The following is a 27,900-nucleotide window of genomic DNA, read 5'->3' on the forward strand; positions in this document are numbered from 1 at the left end:
TTTATAGACTCTACCACTAAAGCTCCTAAAAATATCATGAATTTAATCATTAAACTCAGCCAGATGGATAAAAATATGACCATGTCCAAGAAGTTTATCTTTATTAAACTCTTAAAATGTTGTTAGAGTTCTCTTATAGTATATCCCTTTATTGGCAAAAAAGTACACACTTATTTGTATACATATTTATTCTCTGTGACACAAAGAAAAAAATTGCGTACTTTTAAATTCTAAAAAATACCTACTAATCTATTTAATATCACTAATCTACCTAAAAGATCTTGAATATTATTTTAAATATCTGTATCATAAAAAATCATTTCTTTTGAAATAAAATTTGAATATTCTGATTTCATCCAAATGTTTATCAATTCCAATATTTTCCCCAAATTAAATTTAGCTCTTTCAGTTATCAATTCATGCTAAAAATCAGTCTCTACTCCAATTCACTGCTGGAGACAAAACTTGTGATCTCTGTCTAGTGGTAAACATTTCCCCAGGGTATTTCTAATGCACATCATGGTGATTATTACCCCTTGGCTGCTTAGGCTTCTTAGAATTTCTATTACAACATAGAGAAATTGTTTACAGTTCTTTTTTTGATAGGGCTTCCTTGATTTTCTGATAATTATAATAAGGCTGAATTTTTCCCTTTATTTTTTTGATTATATTCTAAGGTCTTCCTGTAGTTGGAGGGAGCCTTCAAGAGCTTCCTTAAAGTGACAGAGCTTTGAAAACTAACTAGAGAGCTAGGGAGGCTTGAGCCTGGAGCTCCACTTCCCTTTGGCTGAGAGTCAATGACAAGAAGCACGCATTGACATCTATTTAAGTTGGCCCAGATATTTTGAAAGACAAATAACCAATTTCTCTTTTATTAAGTAGGCTTGCCTACTCCTTATCTCAACCTTTTATCTACACAGTAAATACCAAAACTCCTTAGCAAGTTTGTAAATTAGCCTTATCTATTCTTAGCTATTTCTTTCCCTTGAAGGCGTATCCTGTGCCTCCTTTTCCCCATTCTGTCTCTGCCAGTTTTACTTTATGACAAAATTATCCCTTGTTCTTAAGTAGTGCACATCCCAAAGCATTCAACTTTAGTTACTTGGAAAGATTTTGCTTTTACAGTTGCATAAGTATAAAACCCTCTGTCAAAATGAATTCAGTTTCATGAAGGCCTTGAGATATTAGGAAGTGTTTATTTATCAGTACCCATCAGACTGATTTTCTGGAAGATGTATTGGAATCTAACTCAATAATACTTTCTGGAGGTAGGAATTATTACTTTTCCATAACTTCATCCTTTTTCTGTGCTTTGTAAGATCCTGTGAAGAAGCAACTTTTGCAATACTTTAAAGGCCTTATCACACCAATGAAATAGATAACTTATTTACTTTTCAATGCACTTTTCAAATGAACCAATTTGTAATATATTTTTCAGAGGGTATAAAGAAAGCCTAATTCACAAGACAGTCACAAAAGGACAATTTTTTTCTTGGAGCTGAGATTTAGAGTGACCTCATGATGTTGCACAGAGGGGGGGGGGAAAGTAAATACACCCAAACCAAGTGCTCTCTCTAAAACTGAAATCCTTAAGACAAAATCTCATCAACTTTTCTATGTGACACATCGTACAGTTTGTCCAAGAGGTGAGAACAACACACTCACCAGGTCTTTGGAGCTAGTACAAACAATCGACATACAGGGTTTCTGCCTGCATTCTTCCTTATAATTTTCCATTTTATAATAATAAATAATAATACAAAGCCAGGCAACGCATATGCACACACTCACATACAACAATAAGTCTGACTTATTTTTCTTAAAATTATGAGAAATCTATCTAAGATCCAGGCTAAGAGCCCAAACGTGGGACAAGTAGCTCCTATGTTTTTTTATAGTCTTAGTATTCTAGGTCAAAGGCTTCTTATGAATAAGTAAGGCAATAAGAGATCATGTGACTTCAAAATCAATTAAAATTTTTGTAAGGTTCTCCATTCCTATTCTTGATAGCTTTTTTCTGAAAATGTAATGCTATCAAATGAGAAGGAACCACAGACCTCTGTTAGGTTCCCTATTAGTCACCGGTCTGGTTGTGTACCATTCTTTAATTTCCTCCTCTTTATTGTTGACCAAAGCATTCTGCAAGACCAACACATTCTTGGCAGCTAGAAAAAGCTGCCTATTTGATAACTGAATCAGCTAGTTTATTGCTTTTGATTTCCTGTTTGGAGAGGTCTCTTGAGGTGGATGGGTCAGGAACTTTCACTACAACAATTGCAAAGGGAAGAAGAGTTAGTTATTAGAGGATTGTTTTGAATTTAGGTCCCAGATGAGGTCACAAACCATTGATGTTTTTATACTATCCCAAAAGCATACACCGAGTTCATAAAATGTTTACCAATTTTCCTAAAGCTAGTCTGTAGCACCGGCAAGTGTGATCAACTCAAAATGAGAGGCAACAGTCACGATGTATCCTCCATGATGAAAATTAGCAGGAGTGTGTGTAAATGCAAACCATCAACAAAGGATTACACATGGCATAGCAAGGGGACTAAATCATAACCAAATGTCCCATATGGGGAAAACTTACGCTTTCTTATCAAGCATAGTTTTTCAGTAAAATTTATACATATCTTAAAGGAATTCCTTAAGGTCTCCAAGTTCATTCACTATAAGCTTTTGTTGAAGAGATTTTTATTATGTTTTTATTACTTTGTGTTGAATGGTCTTCGTGAGAACTTTAAAAAACCATTATGTTAAGGTGACCAGATCTCCCATTTTTGGTGATACAGTCCCGATTTTTGGCATTTTTTAAAAGTCCCGATTTTTTGAAAGAATGCACGACAAGCTAGGGAACAGTCTATTTGGTCCATATAGACCAAATTTTTAATCAGACCCCTCCCATCCCACCCTCAGTCAATGGTGTCCTGCTTTAAATCTGGTCACCTTACATTACGTGGAAATTTAATTTTTCCAACCTTGTGAGCCTCTATTTGGTTCTTTATTAATTAAATCCCTTCTTTCATTTTCAGATTAGAAGAAAATCCCTTTGCCTGACTATGATATAGACTAAAAATAAAAAAACACCTAGTGCCATCAAGTGGATTCTGGATCACAGGGACCCTATAAGCCAGCATAGATCCAGTCACGAAGGTTTCTGTCACAGGAAAGCTTCATGAGAGCAGGTAGCCTCACCTTTCTTCCAAGAAGCCGCTGGTGGGTTTGAAATGCCAACTTTTCAGTTTGCTGAACCAACTATACAGCCAGACTTAATTACATGGTCTAGTTGATATAAATCAGGAGTCCAGATTGATAAGCTTTAATAAAAATTCTAGATTCTCCCTTACCCAATTCTGACTCACAATGACCCTCTATGACAGAATAGAACAGGTCCCTAGGATTTTGGGGATTGTAAACCTTCACAGAAGCAGGCTGCTGGGAGTTCAAATCACCAACCTCTCAGTTAGCAATCCAGTACTTAGCCCACTGCATCAGTAAGGCTCCCCAGTAGATTGTTTAGAGAAGAGAAAAAGGTGGGGAGTAGTTCCAATATAGGAAGCCCAGGCAGAGCAGACAGCCATTCAAGGAAAAGGTCTTTGCATACTTCATTATAATACTTTATCTTCTTCAGTCTCCCTTTGGAAATTTCTGCTCGGTTCTTTCACTTCATCATTTAATGTGCTGTAGGGAAAGCACGTTCGAGAAAGCTTCAGAATCTTTCCTGACGTCCATTTTGGTCTTTCTTTCCTATCGTCTTACTGGCCTTTTGATATCTTCATGCATGTTGTTTGGGATGACATCTCATAATTCACCTGGTCTTCGATTGTCACTGTCAAATCTGGGCCATGTGTACAGACTAGTCTTGAGAGGCCTTCTAAATTCAGGTGAAATATACTCAAGGTCGTAGTTGGCTACTGGTGGACTTGTTTCCATTTTCTTCAGTTTCAACATGAATGCTCACAGGAGCAATTGATGGTCTCTTCCACAGTTGACCGATGGCTTGGCTCTGTCTGACGATGTTAACTTTTTCCATCGTCTCTTTCCACACATGTAGCAAATTACAGTCCTGCGTATCCCATTAGGTGAGGACTTTGTGTATATAGCTGCCGTTTTTGTTATTGAAAAAGATAATTAGAATGAAAAAGTCATTGATCTTATAAAATTGTATCATGTGTTCTCCAGCATAGTTTCTATCATATTTTACAAATACCAATCTCTCTTCTTTGTTTCCAATTTTCACATTCCAATCACCAGTAATTATCAATGAACCTGCATTAGGGCAGTAACATAAGGAAATTAAAATGAAGCTTGAATGTCTGGCGAGGCTCAAAATGGTGTGAGACCTCCAGCTGTAGAGACTGCAAACTTCCCCAAACCCGGTGCTTTAGGTTTGGCCTTGGGCTCTCATACATTATTCACCCACTCCAGTCCTCGCTGTATTTCCAAAGTCCTTCTCCACTACAAATTTGGGCTCTTACTAAATGGAAGACTCTAACAGTATATAAAGAAACACAAAAATATTTATACCATTTGAGAACACAAAACCGACAACCATACCATAAAGGAAAGACTTATCTAAATATTTGGGGTGGGGGGATTTGGCGGTAAAATTAGATGTTTTCCAGAGGCTATGTGATAGGATACTCTTATCAGTCTTTTGAACCTGGCAGTGCTATCTCCATTTTATTGTTATATCCATTCCAGAGATGAGGAACTAAAGCTGACAGATATTGAATAACGTCCTCAGGCCACCGAGGCAAGGGGATGTGGCAGAAGGAAGTTGACAGTTCTGCATCAGAATCCCTGCTCACAAACACAGCTATACTCCTCAGTACTCTATCTATCGGCTGCATTGCTCTAGATCTATGAACATGGTCTGTCTCATGACTACGACTCTCCAAAGCCAGTGTCTACGGGAGACTCCCTGATGCCTCCCGCTTCTGCTAGATTCAGAATGCATCTGTGTTGGCTGTGGCTCTTTTGGACCCGATCCAAAATTCAAGGAGACTGTTAGTGCCCCAGTGGGTAGAGGAGTATAGCCAGCTAGTGGTTTGGCCCAACGGCGCCACTTTGAGCCAAGCTCAGCTGGGCTCAGTAACAGTTGCATATGCCCAGATGCTAGGCACCTCCTCCGTGACCTAAGATTGTACAGTGCACTCTAGGATACGCACCCCAATACCATATGCCATATGCCCATTTGAAGATGCCCTCCAAGCCCCTCAATTTTGGTAATGTACCAAGGTTAGATGGTTAGTTTTAAAAGAAGAAAGATGTGCAAAACCAAAAGATGAGAAAACTTTATGAGATATGAGCATGTTTGTTGTTGATGTTTTCTTCTTCTTTTTTTTAATTTAATGTATTCCTGGAAATTCCGTTTCCACAATCCTTCACATATGACCAACGCTGCCACATATTACTTGCAGTCCCACGAAATTTTAGTGACTAAAGAGAAACTCTATTAACCAAAAATGTCATCATCCATTGCTTTCCTTGAGCACCTACTGTGTACAATCAACTCTCGGGGGAGAGATGAGCATGGAGAGGTCCGCATCTGTGTTCATCGGAGATAGAGAAAAAGATGGTTTCCGCAGGGATACCACGTAAAAATGTGTGAAATACCTATCTTTCTAAATGTTCATTGTCACGATTGGATCAGGTCCAACTGCCCGTCTCCCAAACCCCCTATCAGGAAATATGAAAAAAGGAGAGAGCCGTACCTCCTTAAAAGACTGCTTCTGTTTTCTTCCCACCTGTCTGAAGACCTAAATCGGGTTTACCTATCAAGGTCGGCTTTCTCCTTCTGCCATGGAGTCCGTTCTGACTCAGGTTGGCTTTATAGATGGTGTCATTTCATCCGTATCCCCAAACCATCTCCCATCTGCTTCAGGATGTCTGAATCCTCTTAATAGAGAACAGAGACGTTCATTTCTCAGGTAGGCATAAAAAGCTTAGCGTGAACGGGTCTGCTTGATGTAAGACCAAGACTGAACCTAATTCGCGCTCCAATAGTCAGGCAGTCAGAAAGGAGGGAGGAAATTGACTGGCCTCAGAAATATTTACTGTTTGGTGGAGAAAAAATGGTTAAAGAATAAATAAGAGGGCTCTAGAAAAGGAAGGGAGAGATGGGCTGAATGGGGGCCTGAAAAGAACGAGAGAACAGAGCTGGCCAAGAATAACTGTAAGGCAGTTCAAAGCTCTGTCCCGGTCTGGTGAGTAAGATTAGTTTCGGGTCTCAGCCCCATCCTTATTGTCCCCTGAACTGAACAACCAGCCCTACCTAGATGAATCGAAAATGTGACCCATTCCTATGCCTGTCTTCCACTGGGGAATCGCCCTTTAACAAACAGTCAAGTGGTTTGTGCCGGTGGCCTGTAATAGTAGAATGAGTGCTAGGTAGAACAAAGAAACCAATCTAGTTGTCATCGAATCCATTCTTGCGGTGATCCAATGTGCCACAGAGCAAAACTACTCCACAGGGGTTTCCTGCCTCAGCGCTTTCAGAAACAGCTTGCCAGGCCCTTTCCCCAAGGGACCTCTGGGTGGGTTCATATCACCAGTTGCTGGGTTGGTAGCCAAACACTTACCCATGTGGATAACGAAGATATCTGCCTCATTGGGAGCATCTAATGGGTTGTACTCTCTGCACATCCAGATTCCTATCTAGAATCCTCTTATCTGTTCATCAACCTACTATTTCTCTACAACCTACAACCTCACATGACTCACTCCAGAATTTGGGATGCGATCAAGTAAAAGTCACCAATTTATACTTTTGCTAAATAGTAAAAGCATGCACTATCTACAAGCCAATACTGTTCTAAATCCCATACGCTCATCTAATCCTTACGACACCCAGAACCCTTGGGGTTCAATGTGAACCACTTCACTATTAACGTAGAAGTTTGGTGATTCAAATCTACTCAATGACTCTATGATGCAGAGAGCTAATGATCTACTCCCGTAAAGATTATAACGGAGAAAACCATGCAGGGCTATTCTGCTCTCCAACATGGGGTTGCTAAGCATTGGCGTGGACTGGCTAGCGCTCACTGACAGTGTTCACGATATTGGACAATAAAGCACGTGCCATTGTCATCCACAACTGCATTTCACAGATGAAGGAATTAAACCACGGGCAGGGTGAGAAAACCATGGGAGTTCACAGCAGAGTTTCAACCTAGTTTAAGCTGGTTCAATCCAGGCCACCAAAGCAAAACCGGGAGAGACTCAATTTCTTAAAACTTGGGTGAGGCAGAACAATAACGAGAATGAGAAAAATCACTGGTCAAAACCCTAGGGTGAAAGATTTGGAAGGAGCCTCCATATCCCTTTGTGGGCCTTGATTCAGGAAGTTGGGTGATCTCCAGGCCATTCACAGGGGTGTCGTTGCTGCCATCTTGGAGGTAAGGCACTCTCATTTCTGGCTCTATTGATCAAGAGGGTGGTTGCTTATAAGGCACACTCTATCCTGGTTTTCTAAAAGGGAGAGTATGTTTCTAGCAGGAGTTGACATGTATTTTTTTTCACCCCATTTAAAGTATTATCCTGGTTCAACTATGTTGGGCAACTTCAGATCTATTCTGGTATGGCTTCCTTTGTGATGACAAACCTGAGTAAAACACGTTGAAGCGCTGGGGAGGTAGTTAATTGTGCCAACCTGGCCGATAAACACATGTGGGGTTAATTGAAGAGCTGAGGGATAAATGGCTCAGTGAGAATTGCCTTTCGAGTTCTCGAGTCTCTTGCTTTGTGATGGTCAGACCAGGGTGCAGCTGCCTTAGCCAGTTCCCTGCTTTAGCTTGCAAGGCTCACTTCCTGCAAGACATCCCCAAGGAGAAGCCACATGGACCTACCCTGATACAGCCCTGGGTGCTGGAGCAGCCGTGTGGAGACCCCTGCCTGTGCTGAGATGATCACACATTCACTGACTTGGCCTTCCTTGCGTCTGTTTTGTGAGATGGAGGAGGACTTTGTGGATTGGTGTCAGACATGTGAGATAATGGGTTAATGTTGGACTTGTGGGCTTGGGCAGCACTGGGTTGGGATGTTTTCTTGATGCGCACTTAACCTTTATATAAAACTCTCTCTTATTCATGAGTTTCTGTGGATTTGTTTCTCTAAAGTACCCAGACTAATACAGCTGGTTTAGACAGTGCCCAGTCTGGATCCAGTCTCCAGGAATACCGTTCATGGTAAGGTTGGCATCTGTATCCAGCCTTCTGACTCTAGAGCCTAGCAGCTCTTAACCACTATATTACAGTAAAGTGCTGACAACAGGAATCACTCGGGTTGGTTCATAGAAGGCATGAGGAAGACTCAATCATGCTGATTGAAAACCAGTGAGAGAGCTTGCAGGGGAAAAGGTTGTTTCTGCTACCCTGCAGTTTTGAGCAAAAGCTCTCCCTTCGTAAAACTAAGAAACTAGATTTGATGGAAATGTTCTGCCAGTTTCAGTCAAAAAAGTCACGTAGCCACTAGAAAACTTACACGCGGTTTGATTTCTGCGTGGAACCATGTCCCCACAAGGTTGAACTATTTTCAGTCAGTCACTGATTCTGTGCCCAATCTGATCCCTTTCCATAAGAGAAGAGGCAAGGTGATGTCTACTCTAAGCAAGATGAAATAATTTCAAATAGCACTTTTTAGTTGCAAAGTAAAGAAATCATCTCTGGGGGACTATGTTTTTGATGTGCCTACTACACCATCGCAAGTCACTAAAACTTATCTGAAGTATGATGAAGAATTCTATTTGTTTAGCCCCAAACAACTGAAGCCATGCTCATATTTTATTAGATGGCAGCTGTTGAGCAATCCAATTCCCCTTATGAATTAAAGAAACTTTCCTTTACTTCCTGCCTAAAAGGATTAATGGTTTACTAGCAGTTACTAGTTGATGTGGTACTTAAGGTTCCTTAGGGCTAATGATTGGGCAGGGCTTACAGCATGAATCCAAGCCAATCTTTGCAAAGTCCTCCCTATCAATAAAGGTGCTAGCCAATAAGAAGAAGCCTGAAGTTCTGGGCAGGAAACTAGGTGCCCCATATATGCCTGAGTGATGCTGAAGCAGATTACATTTCCTCAGAAGAAGGCTCCTGGGTGGTAAGTTAAACATCTCTGGACTGGGGGAAATCACTTCTAATATTAATGCCATAAATTAGATTCTGAGGTGTGAGATTAAAAAGAGGGTGTAAAAGTCTATGAAGAGAAGTGGGATGTTCTGTAAAAACTAAAAGATCATTAGCAGCTTGGCATCAATTCCCCAAGAAAGGTTATTTAAGGGTTGAAGTTGAATGTTTCCTCTTGCGAGAAATAGTTTTAATGACGGCATGAGGGAGGCAAGTTTTTGTTTTAATTTATCTCATCTTTCTAGATGATTCTTTGAAAAGCCAGTTTCAGGCATTGATAAAGAACTGGTATTTCTAAGGAACAACTGCCTTAAGAAGGGCTTATGGCATGGGATTGAGAAACGGATTATGTAGGCTCTTCACAGCACAGTTAAATATAAACCACTCAATGAAGATTGAGAATATTTCATTCAAGGGAGTCAGTAGAGCATGATTATTCTACCTAAATTTAGCATGCAACTTTATTAAGGGGTATGATTTATATCCTTCGTTCCAATGCTCATATATCTTATAAAGCTCTCATTTGCATTTGCAAAACAAACTGAAAAGTGTGAGTAAATGGAACATTTGAAATAATAGCAAAATACTCAAGAATTTACAGAGACGTCATTTGGCAGCAGAGATTTTTAATGTCACATTTTAAAGTGTGAATATTTTTCTTACCTGTTATTTAGATAACAGAATGTTTCTCAACAAAGTGTATTCTTTGAATATATACAGATTTTTATACAGTAATAGGAATGGAAAATTTTGAGATGTTTTCAAATTCCATTTTCATTTTATTCATCAACGTAACGCGTATTCCCCTCCAGCATGTAGCGTCTGGTCACAGCATTTAGCTGAGTGAACTATGTGTTTCGGGCTGAGAATACATTCTCACAAACCCCTCCTGTGCTATATTGATTGAATTACATACATCTTTTCCAAAGTCATATTCAACCTGACTGCATTACGTCCATGAAGAGTCCAGACACAAGTAACCTGTTAATGACTCCATGGGAAACTCAGCTTGTCAAGGCCAGTCCCGATTATTTAGATTGAATGGCTCAGGCAACCAAACTTACTGAGCAAGTCCTTTCTTTCTTAACAATTCATCTTAAAAAAATACTTGGGGAGAAGTAATTTGTAGTACACTCTATTTAAAAGCGTATGCCTTGTGAAATAAAATATATCTCCTCATACCTCAAGGCCCTCCTATTGCATGTATTTGTATTCCTTGGAACTTGCATGTGTGTTAGCTGGCACACGTTTAATTTTCTTTTCTAAATGACAGCCTGGAAGACCATTCTGAGGATTGTTCAGAAGAGAATACATCAAGGATCTCTTTATTGAGTTTCTCTAGAACAAAAGCCACAAGCTACCCGATGTAACCACATTGGTGGTTATTTAGAGGAAGAAGTATCTTGGTTGTCTTTAACAACTGTAAAGTCGAGAGCTTAGTCCCCTCAAAAAGATCCACTTTGGAAGATGTCACTTCACAACCCTTCCAATGTATTTCTGGATCCAGCCCCCAGTCACCCCACTCGCTTCCAAGTCAATGTTATCAATGAGGGGCCGGAGAGCTGCGCAGCTGCCGGCGACCATGCTGACCCTCCACACTACGAAGAAACCTCTTTTGGGAACGAAGCCCAAAACAGACTCAGGATCAGCTTTAGGCCTGGAAACCAGGAGTGCTATGACAATTTCCTCCCAAGTGGGGAACCCGCTAAAACAGATGCCAGCGTTCATGTCTATGATTCACACACAAACACATACTACCTGCAAACCTTTGGCCACAACACTCTGGATGCTGTGCCCAAGATTGAGTACTACCGCAACACCGGCAGCATCAGTGGGCCCAAGATCAACCGGCCCAGCCTGCTCGAGATTCATGAGCAACTAGCCAAGGTAAGCTTCAGGGGGCCCAGGGAAGTAGCCTCCCTCATTCCTGCCTCCAGGTGATTTGTGCCTCTTCCATAATAACATGGATGGAAAAACTTGATTCCCAGCCATCCATCTTACTTGCACATCTATCTCAGGTTTTCAATGATCAGAAAACCTGAGATAGATCAGAAAACCTGAGAACAGGGTTCACCCGCGTTGACTGAGGGTGAAGAACCAGCGCTAAATTTGGCAATGTCTCATTGCCCATCTACAATTAGTCGATTCAATTACTGTCAGTTTAACCTGAACTGAAGGCCAGGCTAGTTCAACCTCGGTATTAAAGTCTCCAAAGTACCCTCTACTGGCTGCCCCCTGGCCTTCAGGTGGATTCCCACTGATGGCAGTCCCATAGGGCGGAGTAGAACTACCCTGTAAGCTTTCCGAGCAAGGAGAGGGCACCAGCAGCAGCCATCCGCGTGGACGCAGATGGCCACATTTTTCTCCCATAGAGCATCTTCTCATGCAGCCCTACAGTCCAGGGTAGAATTGCCCCTGTGGGTTTTTGAGACTGTAAATCTTGATGGGAGTAGAGCATTCTAGAGTTCCCCCCCCCCCACAGAGCAACTGTTGGTTTCAATTTGCTGATGGTGGGTTTGGCAGCCCAATAAAAACCCACTACGCCACCGGGGTTCCTGCAGACCATCCGTCTAGTGGGTTCAAATTGCCTACTCTTTTGGTAAACAGCCAAGCACCTAACTACTAGGCAATCAGAGCTGCTTTTCCCAGTCCCTAGGTGGGTGGCATTTTGAGAGAGGTGGGGACCATGGTGAATGGGTTCAGCTGCTAAACCAAAGATTGGAGCCTCCAGACCACCCAGGAGCGGCTTGGGAGACAGGGGTGCTCATTGAAAACCCTGTGGGGCGTAGTTCTAATCAGGCACTTGCGAGGTCATCAAGAGTTGGCCACTGTTGTTGTTGTTGTTGTTGTTTTAATTTGTGTGTTTTCTTTCCAGTTGTAAACACAGACAGCCACTTATGCTAGCAGTAGTTCATGCCGGGTGTGGCAGCCTTTGATGTGTACAAGGACTTTTTTATATTTTTTGAAAGAGAGAACGGAGATTTATAAGATTCAGCGTTGTATCCCTTCCTCTTCAGAACTTTGCCCGAGGCTGCTGAATGCATTTAAGCATATGAAAGTAACTAAATTAAATTTAAGAACAGATGCAGCAGACCTGGCTACACTTTTCATTATTTAAGGAATATAGCCAGGGTTCCCAATTGGCTAGAAACATGAGGCGGCATTTTTTTTTCCCTTCAGTCTTAGCAAAGCATTTAGAGGCTTAGTAGATCCCCCACCCCACACCCCCTAACTGCTCTAACATATGCTGATGGACTTCATCTTCCTGCGCTTCTGGAATACGCTTTGGAATGAATCCAGTCCTTTACTGGAATGTAATTACTCGCTAAAAAGAATAATTAGCCGTCATGTATCCAAATACCATCCACTTTTGCCTAAGTTTTGAGGTGAGGGGGAAAAATATTGGGACAATTCTTTTCATAATCATTCGTTGAATGTTCTGGAAATTCAATGATTATTCACCCCGGGGATTCTTGGAAAACTGTGTTCAGGAAAGATATTGATAAACATGAAAACTGCCCATTCGCTTTTGCTCATCCTTTTGTCTGCAAGGGGCCCCATTGAGAAAAACCATTCTCCTCAGTTGCTCAAGGTCTGTGACCAGGGACTAACTTGCTGATACAGGAACCTACACTCATAACTCTTAACCCATCTCCTACCTAGCCTTGCTTGTAGGCTATTGAGTTAATACCAACATGGAGGTTCCAGGTCTGTCAGAGTAGAATTAGCTCTGTAGGGAGTTCAATAGCTGATTTTACAGCCTTTCTTCAAAATCAGTTTGGAAGTAGGCTCAAATATCTAACCTTTTGGTTAGCTGCTGAGCCATTAACCAAACGCTGCATATACTACATAACCTATCAGCAGTACTCTTGCTAAATGACAAACTATATATGGGATGCACATGAGGCTGCTAACTTCACTGCAAGATCAGCAGCAGTTCAAAACCACCAGCCGCCTCACTGGAGAAAGATGAGGCTCTCTGCTCCGGACAAAGTATTAGCCTCAGAAACTTTGGCATGAAGTGTCGCCATGAGTCAGAAGCAACTCAATGGGAGTCAGAATCTAATTGATTGCAGTGATTAGGGAGGCATATGGTGTAGATTTTAACCAGAGTATTTGGTGCTTCATCCCAAGTTAATAATGTGGCCGTTTCAGGTAATATGGCAGCCCTTGTGAGTGGATTTACTTATTTCTCTTTGAGATAAGAGGCCTTTAAAATCTTTTCAACTCAGACTTAGGTGTCACTTTCCCAGTCTATATGAAAGGGGGAAAAAGGAAGGGCGAGAGGGAGGGAAGAGGAAAAGGGTGGGGGGAGGAGAAGTTACAGGAGTTTCCAAGGCGAGGGAGGGAAAAAGAAAAATGTAGAACCTTGTGGAAAGCTTCCAGTTTATTCTGAAAGAGAGAAATGAGCTAAAGTCCTCCAAAAGAAACCCTGAGATTCTCTTCCATCTTTCTCTACATGAAAATCATCCATGATCATTTCCAAGCCCACCTCCTTCACTCAACTTGCAATCAAAATTTAAATATTGACTTGACTCACTGAAGTGGACAGATCTGATATCATATCATTCCTGAAAAGACCGAGTGAGAGTAAGGATTTAACTTTGACTTCTAGCATATTTTCCTCAGATACAAAAGCATGATGAATTAAATAGATTAAAATTTAGATTTTGGCTCAATGCTCCCAACAATCATTCAGAACTAATATAGTAACGAGTTTTTCTTTTTATGAATGTATTCAGGATACTTCATTCTGGTTAAGCCATGCCTTGGGGTTCATATGACGAAACTGGAAGCAGAATTTAGATACAACCATGGACATGCGAAATGGACATATTTTTGTAGCCAGGCCCAATCTAGCCTGGAAGTGTGTAGCCTGCCTCTCCAGGTGTTGGCTCAACGTTTACCCTTTTACTGCATCCTTGTATTGCTGGCGGTAACAGTCAGGCACTGGTACACTCATCGTTCCTGCCAGTCTGTGAGTTTGATTCCATTACCTCTCCTGACTTTTCCCACCCCACATCAAAGTTAAAGACCTGGGCTGCCACCCCTCTGTGGCACTGGACAGTCGCTGAGTGTGCCTCCAATCACGGCTAGGAATAGGACAAAGGTCACATAATTATCATCTGGCAAGTCACAAATTTTGCAGGCAAAGATAAAAGAGGTGGTATGAACTTAAATCACTTAAAACTTAAAAATGGAGAGTAAGGTTTACAATGTTTTTAAAATCTATATAACCATGGTGTATTCATGCTGACTAAAGAACATATTTACTGCTGGATTTTTTGCAAATCCTGGTTCTAATATCCAAGTTAGTAACAGAAAATTACATGACAAATTGTCCTAATAGATAATGTTTTAAAAATGGCTTGAAAAACTATTTGAAGGCCCTCCCTTAAGTATAACTCTAGGAGTTACGGTTACTGGCAAAGTTTGTCATCTCAGTTATCTGTGATCACGGTTGAAGAAAGCCTTCTTGTTTTCTGTGTAGTACAAAAGTAAATGCCTATACTGGTGGTGAAGTGTGGTGGATTTCTGGAAACACAAGTTAAAAGCAAAAATAAATGTTCTGTGCTTTTATTTGCTCTGCATTCCTACACAGGCTTCCACTTACTTTTCAGGATGCATGTGAACATTAGCGTTAATGCATGTACAAAGCCTGCCTGCACACTGCCTACAGTAGGTAGGGACTCAATAAATAATAGCTGATGATGATACAATGATGATGATGATAATTGTTAAACCAGTTTTTTATTTAAAAAGTAAAGCATACACTGGTAAAATATTTAACAAGTACTAAAAAAGCCATAATGAAATGTCTCTTTTCTAAGCCAAATCTTTATTTATCTTCCCCAGGGCAGTCCTTACTGACAGTTTCTAGTTAATCGTTCCAGAAATGTTCTATGCTTATATAAGCATGCCCCTCAATCTATAAACATCTATATTCCTATCTATCTAACTGCCTGTCTCTAATCTTTCTTCATAGTTATACCAAGGTAGTTTTTACAGGGTTCAGCATAGTGCTGCTTTCCCCAAACAATATATCTTGGAGAACTTTCCATATCAAAACACATGTAATCATTGTTAGACATCAGGTAAAGGATTAATCTAATATTTTCAATTTGTCAAGAGAATTTCTCCTGTAAGTTATCCAAACTTGATTCTGTGGGTATCTTTGGAAGCACAGAGTGAGCCAATACGGAACGTAGGAATCAGACTTGCTAATGATTACTCTAATTTGTGTTCCAGAAAATTAAAACTATAAAAGGTCATGAAAACATAGTCTTTCTAGCAAAGTCGGTGTTTGGATGTCACGGAACTAAACATCCATGAAACGTATAAAATAGCATACAAATTAGGACGGAACTGTTACTCTAAAGGAGGTCAGTCATACAGCAATGGAACCAAATGGAAACAGCAAGAGGACTTCACACTTGGGTCACCGTTGAGTCAGTTCTGGTTTTGGCTGCTCTGTCCACAACAGAACCAGACACGGCCAACTCGTCCCTTGTCATGTTTGAGCCCACACTTGGAGCCTGTGTCCGGCCGTCTTGTTTCGGGATGTCGACTGAAAAACAGTTGGAAACCAAACTTTCAGGGGGACACCAATTTAACAATAAGCTTTGCCTGAGGAACTCTTTTATACGAGAGGGAATGAGCTCACATTTGTCGTAAATGCTCCTGCGCTCCTTACAACCACCCTCCTAAGTAGGTCCTGTTATGATTGCTGGTTGTGGAGATGAAGGTTTTATAGAAATCATCTGGGCCTTTCAGAGGAGAAAACAGAGACTCGGAGAACCCAGTGATCAACCTGAAGTCACAGGGCTAATTAAGTTGGGACTCATGTCTTCATGACTCTACGGCCGTGACCTTTCTCCCTATTCCCCGTTTCCAAGACTAGTCCAGGAGAGTATGCCACTGCTTCCAGAGATCGCAATGATTTCCACTGTCATCAGCAAAAGCATGTACGAAGCACTGCAAAGTCAGCTAGAGAGGGTTGACCTGCGTCACCTTGAATGGTATTCTGTAGGTGACATTGTTTTGGATAGTGAAAAAGAACATCTGATTGGGTTAACCGTCCCCCACGCGGTGCAGGCGGTTTGAATCACTGACACATTGGCAGCCCGAGCCCACCCAGAAAAGGCCTGGCAATTCGCTTCAGTCAAGAAAACCCTAGAAAACTCAGTTCGACTTTGTAACAAATGAGACGGCTATGAGTCAGAATCAGCTCTTGCATTTTGTTGGTCAACTGAACAAACACGATTCATGTTTTTAACATTTATATTCTTTAAATGTACAAATAAATTCACTAGACAATATTTTTTAAAGAGTTTCAAAGTTCAAATTTGGGACACTAACATTTAAGATGGAGCTATCTAAAAATGCGAGATAATGGCATAACTACAGTCAAATAAAGTACACATTAACATTTTGAGGCAATGGATGTTTTAAAGGCCACTGGCGACTAGCAGCGACCCCTAAAATATATTTTGGAGTCAAACATTCCAGGAAGAGCTCGCTCAGACACGAGAGTTTCTCATTCCCCAAGGTCACTATTAAACTAATCTATGAAAACAAAAGAAAAACTCATTTCCTATCATAAATAGTTCAGTGATAGACAATTAGCAGAATGAGAGTTTTCCTTTAAGGTGAATTTGGAAAATAGTAAAGATATTGTATTATTATTTTTCTTATGCTGAGTTCTTGAACATAGCTAACTTTTAGCCTAAGCAATGAAAAGCACAGGCCAATGTGTGTGTTTCTTCAGAAATATAAAAATACTATGATTATAGATTATGATGATTGATCACGGCCTATAATCATGTTCGAAAAATTCATCTTCATCAAAGCTATTCTGAACTGACATAAGTGATGGAGTTTTGCAGACCGTAATAAAATCCATCTATCAGATGGGGAAATATGGTTGGAATATGTGTCATTCATTCTGAAATGAGCATTAAGAATTATCTGGCTCTTACTGAGATGGGTTTAAAAATAATCCCGTAGGGGGTGCAAGTGACATACTTTCACGACTGAGAGTATTTTGAGAATTTTGTGATGAGTATATCTGCTTTATTATATTTTCTGTCTACTTTCATGTATGTTTGACTATTTCAAATATTAAATAGAATAATAATGCAGCTTTTAAAACATTTAAAATAATGGGAGGGGGTGGAGAAAATCATATAAGCCTAACTATTTATGGAACTATTTCTCCATGAAGGCTTAGGTGATCTATAATTCTGAAATTAAAGCCTTGAAAGTTGAAAAAGATGTTCAAGTAGCGATTATTCTCTTGTTGGGATCTGAAAACTAAATAGCTTTGATGATACCTAGAAGGGCATTTGCTGTTTTTCTGAAGTCTACGAAATCACTTTACATATTAAATAGAATAATTTCATCTTTCATCATTTATTTTTTAATCAAGAAAACCCATTCAGAATTTGCCCCTCAAACTGCATGTGATTGAAGCTTCACTAATTTATCAATATCGGAGGAGGAAAAGCTTTCATCAAATGTTTTTTTCTTCCTTAAAAAATAAATAAATAAACTTCATTTTACCTTCATTGAATACTTAATGCCAAGGTAAAACTCTTGGTAAATAAGTAATCATTCCCTAAAGCTACACAATTTAAAATGCATTTATGGAAGGTCACGGGTCATCATTTATGGTAATGGAGTATGAGCAAACAAATTAATTCAAAGTACAGAGGAAAAACTGGTTTCAGGCAGCAACCATAAAACTTGTCATCGCTGAAACGTCCGTTTCAAGAAACATGCTTCAGCCGGGAGTCTGCATCCACCGGTTATAGCTTGCAGCCATCGAATCCCTTTCCGAGCACAATCCCAAGCCAGGTGTAGGACCATGAAGATAAAAGTTGAATTTATAATTGCTGCGTGGGTTTACCAGGAGGCTTTTATTAAAGTGGGAAACCAAGTTTCCTTTTGCCAAGTCAGATGAGAAAAGCGGCAAGCCGAAGAATGATTTTCCCCTTGAATGGACGGCTTGAAGATACGATTTTCAGGACACCGTTGGGTTTGTCCTCATTGGTAGTAACCACGAAGGGTTAAACAATGTGCGGGAGGACCTGCTCTGAAGGCATTACAAAGCCCAAATTCCAAGTCACGTACGTGACACCGTGCACCTGGTTTTCCGAGTCTGTACGAAAACGAGCAACTGGAATGGACCTTGTGCCTGTAAATCAGACGCTCATAATCAACCAAAGAAGTATGCACTTGAGGGTCCCCCACCCCAAGGTATAAACATATTTAACACGTTTTCCCCTGGTTGAATGGGAGACTGGAGCATCCTGTGTTGATTCCATTTTTTAACAGAGAAAACTGATCGTACGTATGATTTCCATAGTGGATGCTTTTCTCCGCCATGCCCTTGTAGAACATTCGTTTATCATGATGCTGTGATGTCTTAATGATAGATTGAAGAACTGCTCCCCTGCCACCAAAGAGGGCATTCATCAGGAAAAAATGTTCATTTCCGGGGAAATTTTAAACATCGGATTCATCCTTGAGCCTCCTTTGTAAAATGCTTTTTACAGCCCTTGGTATCCTCATTAATCCAAGTCAGAGGATTACACCGCTGGAGTTCATTGGGAGCAGAACAATTTCCGGACTGCACTCTCCGGCTCAGGTCTCATCAGAAAGCGTGGGTTCTATTCCCTACACTGCTTTTAAAAAGGTAGTGATTAAGGCTGTGTCTCACGGGATCCTCAATTAATCCAGGAAAAGGAAACTCCTTTTCCTTAATGAGCTGCTGCTGATTGTCTGGTCATACGATCGTGATTAACTAGACGACTGGTATTCTTTGAACAAAAGAAAGCTTTTCTCAAATCAAATCAAATAAATGAATCTCTTAACTCAATAACCCTTTTTCACACTTATAACCATGTTAACAAATTTCTCAATTACCTACTCCTGGATTACCAGTTTCAGTTTGGGAAAAGGAAAGGTAGATTTGGTACTTGTTCAGCTGTTGTACTTGTATTGGTAAAGAATCATTTCAGAGAAAATCAGAATTTGTGAGGGAGTGAAAAAGGACCTCACATCTTGTATCCTTCTGGAATTGGGTGCATTGTGGATTACGAAGTGTATCAGCCACTGGCCGTGGGTACCGGTGGAGCACACGAAGCACGCACGGCTAGCCCAAGTTGAGCAGGCTTGTCGATGTAAAGTGCCCTTGTGGCGCAGTGGGTTACAAAATCAGCAGCCCCCACCCGAGGTAGAAAGACGAGGCCCTGTGCTCCCCTCAAGTGTCCCAGTCTCTGAAGCCCCCAGAGGCAGTTCTCCCCTGTCCTAGGGGGTTGCTGTGAGTTGTCATCAACTCGGTGGCAGTGAATTTGGTTTTGGAGTTTAGTCAGGGTAAAGTACACACTGATTTTGAAGGTGTGGTGTGCAAAAAGATTGTAAAATATTTCACTGACCTCCTCAAATGGATCGTATTCGGATATGATAGTTGCTTATCTATAATTTTACCATATTATTTTACCTATTTGCTTGTCTATAATTTTACCATATTACCAAATGGATCACATTCTGATATGCTAGTAGCTTATCCATAATTGATGTATTACCATAAAGATAAATTTAAGCTAAGGTAATTTTATTATTAAAATGAGTTTCACCAATTGATTTTTTTAATGTAAACAAATAATAAACTACAGACATGGCTTATGTTTATGATATGACTATTGGATGGGGTTAGTAGAGATCACCAGGTATGTCCCGGCCAGTACATTATATATATATAATTTTTATTGTGACTTGGGAAAGGTTCACAGACAGATAATCAGATTTACGTTAAAAACATAGATACGTTTCATTCAATCCCTTCCGTGTCCCATGGATTAACCCACTTTCCCTTCAGGCTGCTTTCTGACCCCTCTGTCCTTGGAGGTAGGAGCCGCCTTTCTGATTTCAAATGATTATTTGAACTTGAGGTCTGTGATTTCTATGGACCTCTGCTTCCCCTGATCTCACATTGAGATAAAGATATGAAGTCAGCTTTCATTTATCTATGCGATGTTCATTATCTATGATTAAATTAAGATGCCCTGGTGATGTAGTGGCTATATCATTACGCACTAGCAAGGCTAACCAACAGGTTAGTAGTTTGAGCTCACCAACTGCTCTGCTGAAGAGAGATGAGGCTGTCTCCATCAGTAAAGATTCAGGAGCCCTGGTGGTATAGTGGCTTATGCACTGGGCAGCTAACTGTAGTCGACAGTTTGGAACCACCAGTCACGCTGCAGGAGAAAGATGAAGCTTTCTACTCCCATAAGGAGTTATAGTTTCAGAAGCTCACACGGGGCAGTTCTGCTCTATCCTATGGACTCACTGTGAGTCAGAATCTAATCGATGGCAGTGAATGATTTGAAACTCTGTCCTATAAGGCCACTGTAAGCTGGGTTGCCTCTAGGGCAGTAAATTTGGTTTAGTTTTAAGATTAAAATATCCCCCCCCCACCCCAGGTAATTCAGATGTGAATTTTAAATACGAATGCCAATCTCTCCCATCTAAAAAAGTCCTTATTGTAAATAATAGTTATTTATTATACCTGAGTCCTATTTTAAAGGGGAAAAATGCACTTGTCCAAGACTACTTAGCTAGTAGTATCAAAAGAGGGAAAATGCTCTTGTCCAAGACTACTTAGCTGGTAGTATCATTCTTGGCTTAAACCAAGAATGATAGTAATGCAGGGCTGGATCAAAAAGAGTTCCCCAAAGATTTGTTAAATCTGTACTGGAAAAGATTGCTCTGGGGGAGCTCATGGAGATGCAGCACCCCCCTTAAAGAGCCCAAATTAAAAAACTCAAAGACATCACATTGATTCCAACTCCTACCAGTCCAATAAAGTGTCAGGTAAACACTAAGGGAAACGGAACTGTCATCGAGTCCATTTTGATCCACATCAACTCTATACAGGATTCCTGAGCATGTAAGTCTGTAACAGGGCAAGACAGCTACACCTTGCTCTCACAAAGCACCTGGTTGGTTTGAACCACCAGCCTTGCAGCAGCCCAAAGCCTAAACCATAAGACAGTCTTCAGGGTCCCTAACATCAATCATGAAACTAAGCTCCCCCAACCAGAATCATTCTTTTGCTAAAAGGACGAGAGCATTGTTTTAGTTCTTCCTCCTAAAGTCCTCTGTGCATTGGATTGATGAGCCATTGCAAGTTGCTTCTTAACCAAACGCGTGTTTTCCCTCTCTGTACAAATGCAGAATGTGCCCGTGGCTCCGGGTTCAGCCGACAGGGTGGCTAATGGCGAAGGGATGCCTGGTGATGAGCAAATTGAAAACAAGGAAGAAGAAGACCAAGGGGGTGCTGTGAAGTTTGGATGGGTGAAAGGTGTGCTGGTAAGAAGGTTTCTATGTTTGCAAATAAAGACGATCCAGGAAATGCTCTAGTGGGTTCAGCAAGCCCGAGCAGTGCAGTGACAAAGACCGCTGGGTTTTGCATGATTGTCACTCAGCTTTCAATACCACTCTGATCTACAGGTACGATGCATGCTGAACATCTGGGGAGTCATGCTCTTCATCCGCCTCTCTTGGATTGTGGGGGAAGCTGGCATTGGTAAGCCCTCCTAAATAATCTTCAGTGGGGATTATAAATTCAATGAACAAGATTCATGCTGGATGTGAGATGAGAACCACAGAGAAGTCTGCTGGGGGTCCCTTTACTTTACCTCTTTGACAACATTTATCACAGGAGAAAAGTGAAAAACTAATTCCAGAAAGACTAGCCTTTTCTAGTTTATGAATACCCATCTAACTATTTCAACTTCAGGTAGAATTTAAGTGTACAACTATATGAAGACACAGGAGACCTGTGGGGCTGCAAACCACAAGGTCAGCAGTTCGAAACCACCAGCTGCTCTAAAGAAGAAGGAGGAGGCTTTGGACTCCAGTAAAGAGTTATAGTCTCAGAAAACCCACAGGGGCAGTTCTACCCTGTATGTAGGGTTGCTATGGGTCAAAATCAACTCATTGGCAGTGAGCTTCATTTGGCTTATTACAAAACCAAAAATTAACTGCCACTGAGTCAGCTCTGACTCAGAGTGACCCTGTATGGCAGGGTACAACTGCCCTGGGTGTTTCCAAGACTACCTCTAGCAGAAAGCCTCGTCTTTCTCCTGTGTAGTACCTAGTGGCTTTGAACTGCTGACCTTACAGGTAAGAGCCCAATGTAAAACCACTACCCTACCAGGTTTCCTCTGGTTTATAATAAGGTTGTTACAATGTTATTATTCTTACTTCCCATAATCATTTTGAAAACTTTTATTGGGGATTAGGTGGAGATTTACAGAGCCGATCATCAGAGTTACAGTCAACCATTTGAAACCAACACAGTGTGTTTCAGGTCATCAAACACAATCCCCTAATGTGCCGTCACTTACGAGTCAACTGCTGTAATTCCTACTTTTCCCCACGGTTTTGAGGTTTTTGTTTCTTGGTTTGATATTTGTGTCTCATTTTCCACAAAATGCTTCCCTTATGATTATTGCCAAAACTTACTAGACCAAAATTACTTGTAGGAAAACTGGTGAAAAATGTGATCTGACTAATAAAAATGCTGAATTCCTGAATATTTTCCAAAGAACATAATTGTGCTGCTTTCAGCTATCACAGCAAAAAAATTAAGGTTAAGAAAGTATTGCCAGATATCAGGCTAAAATGATAGATTAAACAGTAATTGTTTATTTCTGTAAGTGAGAAATTAAAGATGCTGAAGTCATTTTGCATGATTACTGACTGTGTTAAAATATTATACTTGATTTCAAATTTCTCCTAGCATATCGTTCTTTTTCATTAGAGCATGTTAGTAAACGTTATATAAAAAATGGCTTGTAACTTTATAAAGTTTCTTATTTAATGTGATCAAGATTAATGACGCTTTACTTTATATATGAACATGTCTTGGAAAATACATTACAGATTCAAATTTGAGGGAAGACATAAATCTTTAGAATCAAGACTATGGAGGTTCAGATGTGCTTTCTGACACTACGCCAGAACATTTCTCAATTCACACTTAAAAGTCATACTTGAAGCGAACTCTGGTGACATAGTTCAGATGCACTGGGCTGCTGACCTCTAGATCAGCAGTGCTGGCCGATCGGTCACTCAGCAGCAGAAAATGAGGTTGTCTGTGGTGATAGACATTTTTGAAAGTCTCAGAAATAGAGGGACAGTTCTACTCTGTCCTATAAGGTCGCTATGAGTGGGAATCAATTCAGGACAGTGCATTTGATTTGATGGGGGGCGGTGGGGGGTGTCATCATAATGCAGTGCCTTCACTCCTCAAAATGCATCCCCAGCCTTTAGAAGCCTTACCTGGAAAAATAAAAGGCTGAGTTGTAAATTGAAAAGCTGGAACCAGTTCCCATAGTTTTTCCCTGTGGTGGCTGCTGAGTTCCTGACAATGGGCTGCTTGCCTGTGTTATGATGCATGTCAAATGAATGCTTACAGCCCCAGGGTCCGAGATAAGTACATGCTGCTCCATGAAAAATCTGCATCTTAATATTGCCACGCTTTTGCTCCAGGGTTTCACGCAAAATTAGGTTTTTAAGGGCAGTTTAGTAACTTATTGAGATCATCAAGAAACACTACTTTGTTTAGAGGTGTGAGTAGCTAAGGGCAAGAGTAATTCTTTTTGATGCAACTTATTTAACATCCATATGTTTGGGCAATCATCTGAACTTTAATCAGATCTTACATTACTCGACCCAATTTCCTGGTTATTATAAAAGTGTAAGCTACGCAGAACCTAATTCTCCAGTGAGTTGTTTTAACAGGACCTTTCACTTATGTAGGGAGTCATGAAAAGAGCCCTGTTCTACCTGGATGGATTTTTCTTTTGAATGGAAGTTTTGCTTTTATTTTTCCAATCTTCATAAGAGTGACAGTGGTGATGAATAGAGTTCCATCAGCCCTTCCTCCATTTCATGGGCCTTGGCTGTGAACCTCAAGTTAATGATTGGCTGGGTCACCGTGGGGGGGCTACTGGTCTCCCTTTATTGTGAAAAGAAAGAAGCAGACAGACACATTTTCATCTTGTTTAGGGGGTGAGTTTGGGGAAGCAACCTGAATACATGTTCAAGTCCAGATCCTAGAAGAAGGCCCGCAGAGGACTGGAGCCAAGAGACGTTAACAGTGATCACAGCCCTCGGATAATCATGCTGCGACAATGACCTTGTTCCCCAAACACGTTATAGAATGAGCTGATGATGCTGTCTGCTTGTCCTCTATCTGGGAGATCTTGGGCTGGGGCAAGATTGCTTCTAATGAGCTGAACCTTCTGGAAGGAAAGAAGGGTATGCAAAGCAGATAACTTAACGCATGTCCCTAGGTTCCAGGAGTTTCTCATTCTTGTATAAGACTTAGGGAGTTGGCTTCTTTTTTTCACAATCAATTCTTCAAAGATAAAGCCCAAAAGACCTTGCTGAGCAGAACAAGCAAGCATGCAGTGAGATATTCTAAGGGTAGGTCAGTAACCTTTAGACTATATGATGTGTAAGAATTACCTGGGTAGTTAGATAGAAAACTGCAGAATCCCGGAATCCATAGTCAAAGTAGGATCAGGCATTTTTAATAAGCAGCCCAGGCATTTCCTGAAGCAGATGGTTTAAGAAACAAACTTTGAGAAAACAAGGAACCGAATGTTCTCTAAGTTGCCTCTTAACGCTCTAATTCTATGTTAGGCTGTGAGAGAGAAGCTAATCCCTCAGTGATTAAAAGTAAAAAACTTCCTTCCAGCACTTTACAGGCACATACTTGATGCAAAGGTGTGAATTAGAAGTTGGAGGCCTGGTGGCATAGTGGGTTACCTGTTTCCCTGAAAATAAGACAGTGTCATATTGATTTTTGCTCCCAAAGATGGGCTAGGTTTTATTTTCAGGGGATGTCTTATTTTTCCATGAAGAAGAATACGGTACACATTTATTATTGAACAACAAAAAAGGAAATGTATTACCTTTATACAGTATGGTAGTAGTTGTCATCCCCAACCAGCATAACCAGACAAACTGTGAATCCTACAGTATCAAGAATTTCTTGTTACTACCATTATTTCCATGTACAACAATCTATGGTGCATTTACTCGCACTTCCTGTCTGCTCTGGCTGCGCTGCAGCCAACAATGAGCTACATGGCATCCCCCACCGCTACAGTCCAGAGTCCAGAGTTATGGTAGCTTCAGGGGGCCTTATTATCGGGGAGGCCTTATGTTCGGGGAGGTCTTATTTGGGGGGGTGCCTTATATTTCAGCGAGAGGCAAAACGTAAGTAGGTCTTATTTTCGGGGGATGTCTTACTTTCAGGGAAACATGGTACATGTTGAGCTGATATCTCTACGGTCAACAATCAGCGGTTTGAAACCACCAGCCATTCCAAAGGGTAAATATGAGACTGTCTACTCCCATAAATATTTGTAGTCTGAAAATCCCACAGAAGCAGTTCTACTCTGTCCTACAGGGTCACGATGAGAGAGAAACAACATGATGGCACTCAACTTTCAGGTCTGAGAGAAAATAAGCAATCAGGAAAACCCCAAGCAAAAATTACTGCCACTGAGTTATGCCAGCCCATAAAAACCCCATATGACAGAATATAACTTCCTCTGGGTTTCCGAGGCTGTGAATCCTTATGGGGGCAGACAACGTCATCCCTTTCGCGTGAGTGGCTGATGGGTTTAGACTATGAACTTTTTGGTTAAAAGCTCAATGCTTAGCCCACAGTGACACCCCAAAAACTCCTAACCAAACCCATTGCTCCTGAACTAATCCTGACTCATAGCGACCCCATAGAACTTCCTCATAGGTTTGCAAGACTGTACCTCTTTACAGGAGTAGAAAGCCTCCTCTTTCTCTTCAGTGCCACCAGGGTGCTTTAAAAAGGAAATCAGGGTGAGGCAATCATAGAATAAATTTAATGCCACGAGAGGCAAACTGCTAGCGGTGAGCTAGCTACTCCATACCAAAGCTCCTTGAAACAAAGCCAAGAGCAAAATAACGTGCAAATAATACAGAGAAATCACCTTCCAGGACACGGAAACTTAAGGTGACAGCCTGATATAAAAGGCAATGCTCACCGCAGGACCCTTCAGAGCTACAAAGACCCTAGTGCATTTGCTTTGTAAAGGGTCTGCAGAGGCTAACGTAATGTGGTCCAAGTGTGCCCTCCTGCTAGAGTTGGGGTATAGCCGGGAACATCAACAGTGTCACACCTCAATCCTTACCCCCCCACCACCCCGACTGCTTCTCTCAGCAGGGGGATGGGAGGGCATGTCTAGAGAGATCCTGGTCTTTCTTGGCAGGCCACTCTTCTAAGAATTCTTGGCCTCAGAGAGCTGCCAAGAGCAATTCGTGAGCATATACTTCATGTCAGGTCCGGTGGTGCAAAGAGTGAAATGCTTAACTATTCGCTGAAAGGTTGGAGGTTTGAATCTACCCCAAGGCACCTCAGGAGCGAGGCCAGGCCATGAGCTTCGGAAAGGCCCCAACCTTGGGAAAAGCCTATGGAGCAGTTTGCACTCAGCACACATCTGGAGTTGTCCCACACTGGGACGGGCTGGGCAGCAGCTTATACCAAGCTCGTGCAGCGGGGCATACCCAACAGGTCCCAGCCAGGGCCTTCTGGACCAGAGCCAGTCCGGTGACCCCTTCATTCTCTTCTTAAGTGCTGGGTCAGGCTCTGTTGAAGAGGGTGTCCTTCTGACTCAGTGGTTCTCAACCTTCCTCATGCCGCCACCTTTACATACAGTTCCTCATGTGGTGGTGAGCCCCCAACCATAACATTATTTTCGTTGCTACTTCATCACTGTAACTTTGCTACTGTTATGACTTGGGCGACCTGTGTGAAAGGGTCGTTCAACCCCCAAAGGGGTCTCGACCCACAGGTTGAGAATGGCTGTATCTGACTGCATATTTCCTGATGCTGAAAGCAGCCTTGCCTTCTGAATTCTAGCTTTCACGCATTTCTTCCTTTTACGAAGGTCCCTTGGTGGTGCAAAAAAAATACAGGACACTGGATAGAGCAGTCGGGGAGCGCTTGGCTTCTATCCAGAAGTTTGATGGTTCAAACCCACCGCTGCTCCCCGGCGAAAGACATGGCCTGCTTCTGTAATGATGGATGGCCTTGGGAACCCCACGGGGCAGTTCTACCCTGTCCTATGGAGTAGCTGAGAGTTGCAAATAGACTTGATGGCAATGGGTTCGGTAGCTGTCACAAATGGTGTTTGCTCAACTGCTAACTTAAAGGTCACTGGTGGGAACCCACCCGGGGAGGCTGCTGACGAGAGACCTGGTGGTCTGTGTCAGTGGAGATGACAGTCAAGGAAGTCCCGCGGGACAGTCCTCCCGACTGTGTCACACGCACACGGGACTCGATCGCAACTAGCAACACCTTCTCATTTTAATCGCTGATCTTCGAAACCATCAAACCCTTGAGGGACTTGTTTCGAGTCATTGTCGTTGTGCCTCGTTTTCCCTATGCCGCTTCCCACTGTCTGTGCAGGGAGACCTGTGAGAGCCGGAACTTGACGAGACAGCTCTGTTTTTCCAGATCTTGCAAAATGTTCACCTTGGCTTCCGTGGGACATATTTAAGTTTTCCTTCTCTAATTGGTCTCCGCTTTACCCCCGTTCGAACTTTCGCAGGTTTTACGGGTATATCGTAGGTGTTTAATAAACTGTCACTGTTTTAACAAGGAGCCCTGGTGGTTCAATGGTTAGGTGCTCAGCTGCTAACGGCAAGGTCA

The 27,900-nt window shown here is 41.5% G+C and overlaps 2 protein-coding genes across 5 annotated transcripts in view; one reads left to right on the forward strand and one right to left on the reverse strand.

Moving 5' to 3' along the window:
* LOC101656506 (ELMO domain-containing protein 2-like) overlaps positions 1 to 6,648 on the reverse strand; it is an 11,249-nt gene extending 4,601 nt beyond the window's left edge. Inside the window, exon 1 of the mRNA XM_045286462.1 lies at positions 6,585 to 6,648. Coding sequence (XP_045142397.1) covers positions 6,585 to 6,648 — 64 coding nt within the window. The remainder of the gene's footprint in view (positions 1 to 6,584) is intronic.
* A 2,373-nt stretch (positions 6,649 to 9,021) lies between these two features.
* SLC12A1 (solute carrier family 12 member 1) overlaps positions 9,022 to 27,900 on the forward strand; it is a 104,635-nt gene continuing 85,756 nt past the window's right edge. For all 4 annotated transcript variants that reach the window (XM_004709417.2, XM_045286453.1, XM_045286454.1 and 1 more), the window contains exons 1-4: positions 9,022 to 9,099; positions 10,399 to 11,012; positions 21,366 to 21,500; positions 21,642 to 21,717. In XM_004709417.2, the coding sequence (XP_004709474.1) occupies positions 10,593 to 11,012; positions 21,366 to 21,500; positions 21,642 to 21,717 (631 nt within the window). In that variant the 5' untranslated portion in view covers positions 9,022 to 9,099; positions 10,399 to 10,592. The remainder of the gene's footprint in view (positions 9,100 to 10,398; positions 11,013 to 21,365; positions 21,501 to 21,641; positions 21,718 to 27,900) is intronic.

Source organism: Echinops telfairi, unplaced genomic scaffold (assembly GCF_000313985.2).
Source record: "Echinops telfairi isolate 266 unplaced genomic scaffold, ASM31398v2 ScPeMD7_8;HRSCAF=38, whole genome shotgun sequence".
Lineage (NCBI taxonomy): Eukaryota > Metazoa > Chordata > Mammalia > Afrosoricida > Tenrecidae > Echinops > Echinops telfairi.